Source organism: Chiloscyllium punctatum, chromosome 13, assembly GCF_047496795.1.
Source record: "Chiloscyllium punctatum isolate Juve2018m chromosome 13, sChiPun1.3, whole genome shotgun sequence".
Lineage (NCBI taxonomy): Eukaryota > Metazoa > Chordata > Chondrichthyes > Orectolobiformes > Hemiscylliidae > Chiloscyllium > Chiloscyllium punctatum.
The window spans coordinates 102296969-102309468 of record NC_092751.1 but is presented as its reverse complement, the minus strand read 5'-3'; the positions used below and the strand labels follow the sequence as shown (position 1 = coordinate 102309468).

The 12500-nt window shown below is 41.6% G+C and overlaps 1 protein-coding gene across 4 annotated transcripts in view; it reads left to right on the top strand.

Moving 5' to 3' along the window:
* The window catches only part of csgalnact2 (chondroitin sulfate N-acetylgalactosaminyltransferase 2), a 60712-nt gene extending 49501 nt beyond the window's left edge, over nucleotides 1–11211 (top strand). For all 4 annotated transcript variants that reach the window (XM_072583497.1, XM_072583496.1, XM_072583495.1 and 1 more), the window contains 4 exons: nucleotides 88–266; nucleotides 1045–1139; nucleotides 3302–3383; nucleotides 5012–11211. In XM_072583497.1, the coding sequence (XP_072439598.1) occupies nucleotides 88–266; nucleotides 1045–1139; nucleotides 3302–3383; nucleotides 5012–5304 (649 nt within the window). In that variant the 3' untranslated portion in view covers nucleotides 5305–11211. The remainder of the gene's footprint in view (nucleotides 1–87; nucleotides 267–1044; nucleotides 1140–3301; nucleotides 3384–5011) is intronic.
* The last annotated feature ends 1289 nt before the right edge of the window (nucleotides 11212–12500 follow it).

Below are 12500 nucleotides of genomic sequence, written 5' to 3'. Positions count from 1 at the left end.
GGCACAGTGCAAATTGAATTTATTAGTGCAGCCTTTATTACATTAAAACTGGAAATCCCTGAAATAAAAGATTTTCTTTCTGTGCAGTGAAACTAATTTTCACAACTACACTCTGGTTCCTTTGGCTGATGAGTTTTCTCGAGGACGTGGTCTGGATATGGGAGCCCAAGCCTGGGAGAAGGGCGAGGCACTGATGTTCTTCTGTGATGTGGATATTTATATATCTCCTGAGTTTCTTAATAGCTGTCGAATAAACACAGAGCCTGGTAAGTTATTGACTGTTCGAGTTTTAAGAAGGACCATTGTGATGATTATATATGGTGAAGTTAAAAAGAGGATTCTCAATGAACCTCCTTGCATGCCTGTCCTCAACCTAACAAACCCTCAGAAAAACAGACTAAATGGCTTCTTTGCTAATAGGGATATCTTGCTCGATACAGGATGCTTAATATACCTACTTGCAAACAATGCGCTTCAAAAGTGCTATACAAATGTAAGTCTTTATTTCACGTCTAATGCTGAGCTGCTGCATCCACTCAATTTCAGTACCTTTTGTATCCCAAGAAGCTCTGTGTTCCTGGTGTGTAATCAGTGGGCAGAATGGCCTCTTTCAGTGCTCTACTATTTTTATAATAACAATAATTTGCATTTATAAAAATTTGTCACTTAAATGACTGTATTAAATCATGTATCACTTCTAGCCATTTATCAACAGCATGGTGTTCAGTTCTGGAATATGAGTTGCTTAACCCTTGTAGTCTGAGAGTCTTAGTTAGAATGCCCCAGATCGATATATCTATCTGTTTGTGATGTTTCAACCCAGATTCATTTTACATCCTCCATGCTGTTGTACAACTTTGGACAGACTGAAAATTTCAGTCTTATATATAAAAAAAAGGTTGCATGTGTAGCTGCACATCTGGATCATTACCTGCCATTTTTTATATTGCATTATCGTGTTTTATACAGTGCCTCCTGACATAATTTCATTTCTATCTGTCTCTTATTTGCAGCATTTAATAAACGTGGTTTTTTTCCCCACAGGTAAGAAAGTTTTCTACCCTGTTGTGTTCAGCTTGTACAATCCAGCTATTGTCTACGCCAATCTGGATGGTGCCCCATCCATTGAGCAGCAGCTGGTGAGTGTTTTTTTTATATAGGTCATGTAACTTATTAATTGTTTTCTTTTAGACCACATTTGTCTGCATTTTATTATATATTTGCACCTCCATTGTACAGCTCATCATTAGATAGTTTCAAAGATTGGGACAGGGCGGACTCGGGGAGGGGTTGGTATTGTTGCCCAGTCATCTTTCAAACGAGGCTGACTATAAGTGAGGTCACAACAACTTTTTCTCATGGTCCTGGTGGATGTTAAAGATTGTTTGAAGATAAGACAGGTGTTGGTCAAAATTCCTCCCTCAGCTCAACATGTGTGGGGGAAATAAAATAGATGCATTGCTCATTTATGTTCTTGTTGTTTGTGGTTTTATCATACACCAAAAACTAATGGATTTGCCTCATAACACCTGCACAGCTGCTTTTAAAAGTGATTTACTATATTGATGTGCCTTGAAGTATTTCCCTTGGACCTGAGTATATATACTACAGAGATGTACATTGTCTTGTTCTCCCTCCTGTGCTTCCAGTGTGCTCTCTGTACTTTCCCTGATGGAACCCAGCTCTGACACCATTGAGAGTTCCAACTTAAAAGGACCCTTGAACTTCCAAGAAGACATTTTCTTATTGTTGATGCATTGTTTTTATTTTTAAAATGTATAGGAGGATAAAAGGCATGTTTTAATCTGTAACAGCATGAATCTAATGGTTCAATTCGTCTTTGAGCCTCATTAACAACTGATTTTGAAATTCTTGGGAGATTGACAGCAGGGTCTTATGCTGACTATAGAACTAAAGTCATAGAGATCTACTGCTCATCATGTCTATGCCAGTCAGAAACAACCACCTAACTATTTTAATCCCATTTCCCAGCACTTGGCCCTTAGCCTTGTGCTTTTGCGATGCCAGGGCATATATCTAACTACTTCTTAAGTGCTATGGGGTTTCTGCCTTTACCACCTTTACAGATAGTCTGTTCCAGATTCCAAGCACCCTCTGGGTGGAAAGGTTTCTCCTGACATCTCCTCTAAACCTTCATATTATTACCTTAAATCTGTGCCCTCTGATCATTAATTCAGCGCCCCACCCCCAATCTAGGGTTGAAGTTTCTTCCTGTCTACCTTATGTATGCCCCTGATAATTTTATCCATCTCAATCATGACACCTTTCAATTGCCTTTGCTCCAAGGAAAGCAAACCCAATCTGTCCAATCTCTATTGATAATTGAAACCCTCCATCCCAGGCAACATCCTGGTAAATCTCCTCTGCACCCTCTCCAATGCTATCACATCCCTCCTATAATTCCAGAACAGCGCACAATATTCTAGCTTCAACCTAACCAAACTTTTATACGGTTCTAACATAAGATCCTTGCTCTTAAACTCCATGCCTTGACTAATAAAGGCAAGTATACCATATGCCGCCTTAACCTCTTTATTGACCTTGTCCGATACATGAGCACTAAGATCCCTGTGATCCTTGATGCTTCTTATGTATTCTTTGCCTTGTTTGTCTTGCCCAAGTGCATCATCTCCTATTTATCTGCATTGAATTGCATTTGCCACTGATAAGCCTACCTGACCAGCATGTCCATATCCTGTTGGAAGGCTATCCTCCTCTCTATTCTACATTGTCTGTAAAAATACTGATCAACCCTCCCACATTAAGTCTAAATCATATATGTAAACTACAAACAGCAAGGGTCCCAACTCTGACCTCTGTGAGACCCCAATAGACAGACTTCAAGTTGGAAAAACGCCCCTCAACTATTACTGTCTTCCTCCTGCTACTCGGCCAACTGTGGATCCAATTTCCCAAATTTTTTTGGATGTCACGGGTTCTCCCATGTGGGGCCTTATCACAAGGTTTGCTGAAGTTCAAGTAGACTACAACGATAGCTTTGACCAGTTCAATTCCTCTATTCCATTAATATGATGATTGTTGTGACATGCACAGGATTGAGGGATATATTGCTTGTTTGAGGCTGGATACTTTAATTCTTGCCTGAACCTACCTCTGATTCGAGCAGATAATGCCATTGTTTCACAATTCTTGGATTGTAATGAGTGATATGATGCAAAGAAGTGAACTAATATTTTGCACTGTCTGTTGAAATTATTGGGAAGCTAACATCACTTTTGTTCTGCGAAGCTGTGCTCATTTCTTTCTAACTTTCACACAGGTGCACAAGAAAGATTCTGGGTTCTGGCGAGATTTTGGATTTGGGATGACTTGTCAATATCGCTCCGATTTCCTCACTATTGGTGAGTGAGCATAGTTTTGAGTTGTGGTTCATTCCTTGTTGTGAGAATTGTTCACTCTTACTTATGTCAGTGACTAGCAACTAGGGGCAATCCTCATTTCAGTGAATGGGCAGCACTGTTGGTGTTCGGGAGTGAATTGTTTCAGTTAAGAAGATTTTCTGTGGATGAATCAACTTCACTGACGACTCGATACCATACCAATCAGAGGACAGTTGAGATGTTAAACTGGAGGCCTGCCTGCTAATGCGGACACGAAAGGTCATATGACCAGTATTCAAATGAAAGCAGCAGAGCTGTTCCCCTTGTCCTGGCCAAAGGTCAAATGGAAAAAAAAATTATCTGGTCATGATCTCATCATTGGTTTGTGAGGTCTTGCGTGTAAATTGGCAGCTGAATTTCCTACTTTACAGCTTTATAAGTGCAAGTGATTCTTTTCTGTTTAGCTCCCAGCACACTTAATATTGGTATATCTGCACTGTTTTTAGCACAATTGGTCACATGAAGGTAATCTTCAGATTCATTGGAAACCTACCCCCTAAGACAAAATCCACAAGAAATTTGCAATCTTGACTGCACAGCTGGAATGTAGATTGTTTCCACAATTACCATAACATGGTGGTGTCATCACATTGAAACTCAAATACAACGTCATGGGGCAAGCTGCCATAGACTTTATCACATATTTTTGCCTGGAGATACCTTTCTCCGGCAACTATCCATCCTCTGCTTGGCTCACATTCAGTTGGGTTGGACCTGGTTGGACAACAGTCACTTGGATCTTTATGTAGAAGGCTGTACAGGAGGCCATCTGACCCATTCGGCCTATGCTGACTCTTTGTACATTAGTCCCATTTTCCTCCTCGATAGAAATATAGAAGATTGGAGCAGGAGGAGGCCACTCAGCCTTTGGAGCCTGCTGCATCATTCATCACGATCACGAATGCTTGCCCAACTCAATGGCTTAATCTTGCTTCCTCCCCATAACCTTTGATCCCATTCACCCCCCAACTGCTATGTCAAGCCACCTCTTGAATTCATTCAATGTTTTGGCATCAACTACTTCCTGTGGTAATGAATTCCACAGGCTTGTCATTCTGTGGTGGAGAAATGTCTCCTCTTCCCTGTCCTAATAATTGTTTATTCACTTTCCTTTTGAGAGTTATTGAATTTGTTTTCTCCACCCTTTAAGACAGCATCATCTTGGATTACAGACAGAGATCAGCGCTAAGATCACCGTGTTCACTGTCACCTATTCTCCAAGCTTGCCTCAACTGTTCTTAAAGTGAGAACACTAGTTAAACCTTATTTCAGAACTTGTGTGCACAGCCTATGTCCTAGCCTGACAGTCCAATCCAATCTTGATTGAAAAACCACACTATTTCAATGTAAACCAAGAACCTGACTCGCTGTTCTCCTTAATATCCTGCTTTATTAGTTGATGAAAAGTCGACCAACAATCTTATCCCTCTTCCAGCATCCCCAGTGAATGAAATTTGCTATTTGTGGGATTTCGTCTTCCAACTTTCTCCCAGCTTTGTTTTCACTGTATTTTGAAGTAATGTTGTTGGATGGGGGACACCTGCAACATGACAAGACACAAGCTAAACATGAATTCTTTCTCTCCACAGGTGGCTTTGACCTGGATGTGAAAGGGTGGGGAGGGGAGGATGTCCACCTGTACAGAAAGTATCTCCACAGTGACCTGATTGTGGTGCGGACACCGGTCTCCAGCCTCTTCCACCTGTGGCACGAGAAGCATTGCGCAGACGAGCTGACTCCAGAGCAGTACCGCATGTGCATTCAGTCAAAAGCCATGAACGAGGCTTCCCAGGCTCACCTTGGGATGCTGGTGTTTCGAGATGAGATTGAGGCCCATCTCCGCAAACAAGCCTACAGGACTGACAGCGACATTCCTGACTGAGTCAGAGGTCTTTGCTATTTGGCCTGTTCAGGCTTTTACATTTGCCGTCTTTGGGTCAGCACCTCTTGTGTTTAGTAATGGGACCACAGATGACAAAATTTTGTATTACATTGTGCTGTTGCAGTGCTTAATTAATGGCCCAAAATGCGCTGATGAGTTTACACATCTGTGAGGAGCTCAGCGTTGTGTGTGCCATTTGCTCTCACAATACAAGTGTACCAGAGATCCCAGATACTCAGGAGTTTGTTGAGTGCTGGGGAAAAAAGAATTTGCCTCTTCAGGTATTCCTATCCTTCACGCAAAGGGTCTTGCATGATGGGCACACTGTTGTTTGAATGACTGGATCCACCTGGTTCAGGAATTTCCAGGGTTTCAGTGTGAACTTATGGAATAATGACTAGGTATAGAACAGTATTAATTTTCAGTGAATAGGACCACATATACGCAATTTCTACTCTTTATACTGCCACTTTGTTTCCAGCCATCTGTGGAACGTTATGCAAAGCCTCACGAGTAGAAGGCCAACCAAGTCCTAGAATCACCACCTATTGTGTACATAGACGTCAGTTCTGCTCATCTGATTGTATTATGAACTCCGGGCTAAAGGACATCATATTCGACTCTAAATGAAGCACATCATGCAAACTGATTGCAAGAGAGCGCTGCACTGCTAGGGGGGTGCTATTCTTCGAATGAAAAGTTCAATCAGTGCTCCGTCCCATGGTATTATTCCAAGATGAACAAAGGTCTTCTCCCATTGTCTTGCCCAATGTCTCGTTCTCTTTATCTCTCAACCAACACTCATAAACAGATTGACTGATATCATTATTTCTAACACAGAATCATTGGTGTTTTTATCCCACAAGGAGAGAATGCTATAATCTCAGCAGGAGTTATTAAGATTGAGGGAGAAAGAGATCCCACATTATTTTTAACTTCAATAATTGAACTTACGTGTGAATGAAACTAAAACTTTAGACTCATTTTTCAACATTTCTAAACTATTTCATTGTGTGTAATATGCTTCGAGATGTTTCTGAGACATGACGTCCTCATCTGTTTTAATGTCTTTTATCCTCTGAGGCCCAGTTTAGCTCAATTAGCTGAACGTCTGGTTTACAATGCAGAGTACGGCAAATAGAGTGGGTTCAATTCCTGAACTAAAAGATTCTTCTCAACCTCATCCATTGTCTTGAGTATGGTGTCCCTCAGGTTAAACCATCACCGGTCATCTCTCTTTAATGAGAGAGTAGCCCTATGGTCTGGTAGGACTAATGGTGACTTTACCTTTTATCTTTTACCTTCTGCACATATTTCTTTCCTCTGCTAAAGATTTGGAAATGTGCTTCCCTCCCAAGACATGATGAGTATGTATTTCTGCAAGCCTGCAGACAAAAAATGTGATTTGTTCATTAATGGGCAAAACCTAGAGACTTGTGTGATAGAGTCACAAGAGGTAGGAGATTTGTGCTATTGGATTCTTAATTATATTTTCAATTCCTTTATGTTTATTTGGTGTGTGTGAGGCTAGTGGGGAGAAGAGTAGATGAGAATCGTTCCAGCAACAAAACTACCCAAATCTGCAATCATTTTATCTAACTTATTTAGATTGATTTTCCATATCTAACTGTAAGGAAAACTGCGAACATGACGGTTCTATAGATGTTCACCCGAGGTTCAGATGACAAAGCTTCCAGCTAATGTTGTCTCTAAGCTCCACAACTTCTCTAGGGATCTAGAGCGGACGGGTGGCACGGTGGCTCAGTGGTTAGCACTGCTGCCTCACAGCGTCAGGGTCCCAGGTTCAATTCCAGCCTCGCGTGACTGTCCGTGTGGAGTTTGTACATTCTCCCTGTGTCTGTGTGGGTTTCCTCCGGGTACTCTGGTTCCCTCCCACAGTCCAAAGATGTGCAGGTTAGGTGAATTGGTCATGCTCAATTGTCCATCGTGTTAGGTGCATTAGTCAGAGGGAAATGGGTCTAGGTGGGTTACTCTTCGGAGGGTTGACGTGGACTAGTTGGGCCGAAGGGCCTGTTTCCACACTGTAGGGAATCTAATCTCCTGAGGTTTGCAAACTGGTGTGCCAGTGCGTTGACTTCATCTCTCAGAAGTCATTGCTATGCACTGAAAGGTTCATGCACTAGAGGGAGTATTGCTTCTTGCTATCAAAACTCCCAACTTTACTTATGCTGTGGAAATTGGATGTGGGTGTTTGCAGTGAGATCAACATTCATCACTCATCCCTCACTGTCCTGAACTGCTGCCTGGGGCCACTACTATCCTTAGGGTTAAGTACCCACAGAAGGCAGTTCCAGGATTTTGACCCAGTGATAGTGAAGGAATAGCGATATAATTCCAAATCAAGATAGGGAAACTTGGACTGGAACTTCCAGGTAGTGTGTTCGCAAGCCCTTATATCTCAAGATGGCAGGAGTTTGCAGGGTTGGAAAGAGCTGTCAAAGGACCATTAATGATGATGTGTTGCAGTGTATCACGTAGATGCTACGCATTGCTGCCATTGTGCATTATGGTGATGCAGGCTTTGAATTTGAGGGTGTCCGATACCTACTCTTTGAATGGACTACTTTGTGCTTGAGTGTGCTGAACTTCTTCAGTGTTCTGATTAGATTCCCTGCAGTGTGGAAACAGGCCCTACGGCCCAACAAGTACACCATCCCTCTAAAGAGTAAACCACCGAGACCCATTTCCCTCAGACTAATGCACCTAACACTACGGGCAATTTAGCATGGCCAATTCACCTAACTTGCACACCTCTGGACTGTGGGAGGAAACTCACGCAGACACAGGGAGAATGTGCAAACCCCACCCAGACAGTTGCCTGAGGTTGGAATTGAACCTGGGTCCCTGGTGCTGTGAGGCAGCAGTGCTAACCACTGAGCCACCATGCTGCTCTTTGGAGCCATGCTCATCCATAACTTATCACTCAGTGATTTTTCAGGCAGCTTAGGTGCAGAAACGAATGATGCTAATGCTTAGATCATTAAATTTTCTTAACATTCTTCAATTTAAATTGAATTCAAGTTGCCTTTACCTACTTTCAATTCGGAGAGCCACTAGCTATTGATAAATGAGCAAACCCTTTCTTGACTGAATACCAAGGTCAAGACTGGCAGTGATTTATTGATTGCAAGACCATAGTTTTCATTACCTAAATTGATGTGTTGTAATGGCAAACATTGTGTTATTTATAGATAGAATTATGTAGCAATTTGAACAACAAATAATTAAGTCAGTTATTTCACATGATTAATCTCAGAACTTGAAAAGGGTGTTGACTTTATCAATGAACTTCAACATTGCTGAACACTAAATAATTGAGAACCCATTGTGTGAGTCAATCTGTTGAGTATATAGCCAAAAATGGAGAAATTATAGTTATGAACAGTTATTGAGCAGTTTTGAATTTGAATTGAAGTTGTAGAAGCAGTTCGGTGCACCACCTATTCAACATTAATTGGATCATTGTCAATAAATATCATTAAGAGCACTTTGCCAAAATGATGGAAGTATTTTAGAAGTAAATGTTTTGAGGCGATACCTACTGCCTGTACCTAACTAAATTGACTGTACAATCTGACTGCTCCAATCATTTACTCCCTGTTGTTGTAATACATTGTACTTGTAAAAATACCTGCCTATCTCTTTTAGGTAAAGGACACCCCAGAGGTAAGCGACAAGAGAATTTTCTAACTAGCGACAGCTATCAAAGGTAAAGGTAATCTTGACCAAGTCAGGTTTGCCGTTATATACCTTACATTCGTAGAAAATTCCCTTTCCACTCACTTGACAGGGCTGGCTGATGCGTGTACAGGTTGCATCTCATATTGCCCATAACTTTGAACGAGAAAAGTTTCTGAAAGATGTCAACTTTAATAAGGTACAGATGCCTAGGCATCAAACTCTACTTTCTACTCCTCTAACTTCCCAATCTTCCTTTAACACTGACAAGAAAATGTGTTACCTTGTCCCATGGTTTTAGATTCCATTTCCAGCATCTGTGTTACTGGCCTGATAGGCTGTCCATTTTTACTGAACTCCACTTTAAAAAAGCTGTTCACTTTCCCAACACCACTTAATAATATAGCTGCAGGGATCAGGCAAAGGTGTGGCTGTTAGAGATTGGCTGTTTCGATCCTGGTAATCTGTCACTTTTGCTTGATTGGGGGGGGAGTGGGGAAATGAAACCCCGATATAATATGCTACCCGATTTTACCCTCCAGTAGAGTGCTACATTGAAAGTCTTACTCATGAGTATAAATAGCAATTATCCTTACAATGTGAACTCTCAAACAATGGGATAGTTCAATTATACTCCCTCCTAACTCCATCCCAAAGTAACTGCGGCTATGACCTTTTATTACATGTTGGTATTTCCACAGAATTGGTTATTGAGTCATAATGATGTACAGCACAGACCTTATGATCCAATCTATCCATGCCAACCAGATATCCTAAATTTATCTAGTCCCACTTTCCAACATTTAGCCCATATCCATCTAAACCCTTCCTATTCATATACCCATCTTGTAAATGTTGTAACTGTACCAGCCTCAACCACTTCCTCTGGCAGCTCATTCCATAGATGTACCACCCTCTGCGTGAAATGTTGCCCCTTAGGTCCCTTTTAATCTTTCCCCTCTCACATTAAACCTATGAGCTCTACCTTTGGACTCCTTTACCCTGGGGAAAAAAGACTTTGGCTATTCACCCTATCTGTACCCCTCATGATTTTATAAACCTCTATAAGGTCACCCCCTCAACCTCCGACGCTCCAGGGTTAACAGCCCCAGCCTATTCAGCCTCTCCCTGTAGTTCAAACCTCCCAACCCCGGTGACATCCTTGTATATCTTTTCTGAACCCTTTCAACTTTCACAACATCTTCCCTATAGTAGGTTGCTCATTTTTGTTCATATTTAATTAATCTAATAATTGAAGAATGTTTACACTGAACCATTAACAAAAGCAAATGTGAAGAGTTGAGTTAAGTGGAGGTTTGGCTGAATTGCTGAGAGCTTGTTTGGTTCCTCTCCAGTTGATATTATCCCTGTGCCCTACTTCCATTGGAATATTTGTTCAGTATTAAAAGCACAGGTACAGAGATGTTTAGACAGCCCCTATCGTATGAACTTGTTTCGGTCTAGTTTCTCTTAGTTGCTTTTGTACAAATACAATTTTACCTGTAGACAAATCCACAAATTTAATCCCTTCATTCCTTGAACCAGTTGTGGTTCAGCTGTACGTTAGTGTGATCAAATCATTAATGGACCAAGCTTTTGAAATTAATACCTCATGGTTTCTGGAAGAGTCAAAGAAACTATGACTTTTTGGAGAATGAATCTTTGAATTCATTTGGGACGGTATTGCACAAGTCTTGATTGTTCTCATGATTTGTTGGGGGGGGGGGGGGGGAAGGGTAACAACGTTACCTGTCAGGAGCAACCTGATTTAATCTCGCTCCATTCCCAACTGGTTATGTTACACATTTACCACTATATATTGATGTTAGAACCATTCATAGGCTGCAGTTATAGGGTGCTGATGCAAAGGCATGGGAAAAGGGTGGGAAAGTTTAATCATATGAACATATATAATCATATACCTTCAAGGTAGGTTAAATTCCCTGGAGACTCATTGTACTGAGAGAACAAGAATCATGCAAGTGGAAATATCCTCTCCCTGGTACGTCCGCCTTGGGGTCTCCTTCAAAGCTTTATGTAACAACAGTATTCTGTTTGTACCCACTGTGGCTGAAGATGAATGATGCGCTGAGGTATGGTTACATTCTTCCATGTGCCCCTTAGAGTCTCACCCATATTAAGTAGAGAAAGTAATATTTACTTTTGAGAGTGGATGAGGCTGCCTTCTCAATAAATGCTGAAACACTGTGTGCATTGTGGTGTCTTTTACTCAATCTTGCAAAATACAGAATGGATTTGGGGTTAATTTGAGGATCGTGCACTATAGCATGCAAAGACTGATTGGAGGATCCATTCCTAGCACCCCGATTTAATGCCTGATTTTCGGCTTAACATGCATAAGGAAGTTTGTTTAGTACAGATTAAGACCCAGAGCAATGAATTGTCTCTTCCACATCTGTTGGTCCTCTTTCTCTCCCTGCTGTCTGTCTCTTCTGGCACAGTGGATCAGTGGTAAGTACAACTGCCTCCACCAGGGACCCCAGGTTTGATGCCAACCTTGGGTGACTATCTGTGTGGATTTTGCACATTCTCCCCGTGTCTGCGTGGGTTTCCTCTGGGTGCTCTGATTGTCTCCCACTGTTCAAAGAGATGCAGGTTAGGTGGAGTAGCCAAGCTACATTTCCCAGGTGTCGAGGGATGTGTGGGCTAGGTGGGTTAGCCATGGGAAATGCAGAGTGATAGGGAGGATCTGGGTGGAATGTTCTTTGGTGGGTAGGGCCAAATGAGATGTTAAACCAAGTGTCCATCGGCCCTCTCAGTGCATGTTAGAATCCCACGGCTGTTTTGTAAATGTTGAGTCCTTCTCGATGTCCTGGTCAATATTTCTCCCTTAAAGAATATGTAAAAAAAATTGATGTGGTCATCAACATTGCTATTTGTGGGAACCTGCTGTGCGCAAACTGCCCGATGTCTTTCCAAGTAGAAGTCAGTTGTTGGTTGTAAAGCATCTTGGATTCTGGGCTTTGGTATGTCGGTTACCAGTGAGAAATTTCTCAATCAAAGGGATTGTGAGGAGTGGGATCCATGATGAAAAAAAAATCATTGGGGCTAAGTCTAAAGGTGGCTAAACCAATGGTCTTTTAAGGGACTGTGGGAGTTCATCCCAAAGGTAAGACACTGAGTGAATCTGTATTGGAAGACTGGAAGTAACATGATCCTGTATCTGGCCCCGGGCTGCTAAGTCTTTGATCTGCACGTATTACCCTACGCTGTCCTTTTAATACTGTTTAGTCAACTGGGCTCTGCAGAGGTGTCAGTGGATTTTTCAGGACCCCTCCTATGTAAGCAGTGAAGACCCCTTACAAAGATCTCCTGAACAAGTGTTCCCTTTGTATCCCTTGGTATAAATAAGATTATATGATAAAGGTGGATATTTAAAAATAAGTTTGCAATCTGGATATGCCAATTGCACATGATCATTCATAAAGATACCTTCACTTTCTAATTTCCTGCCTTAGGAGAGAGTGTGAAAAGTA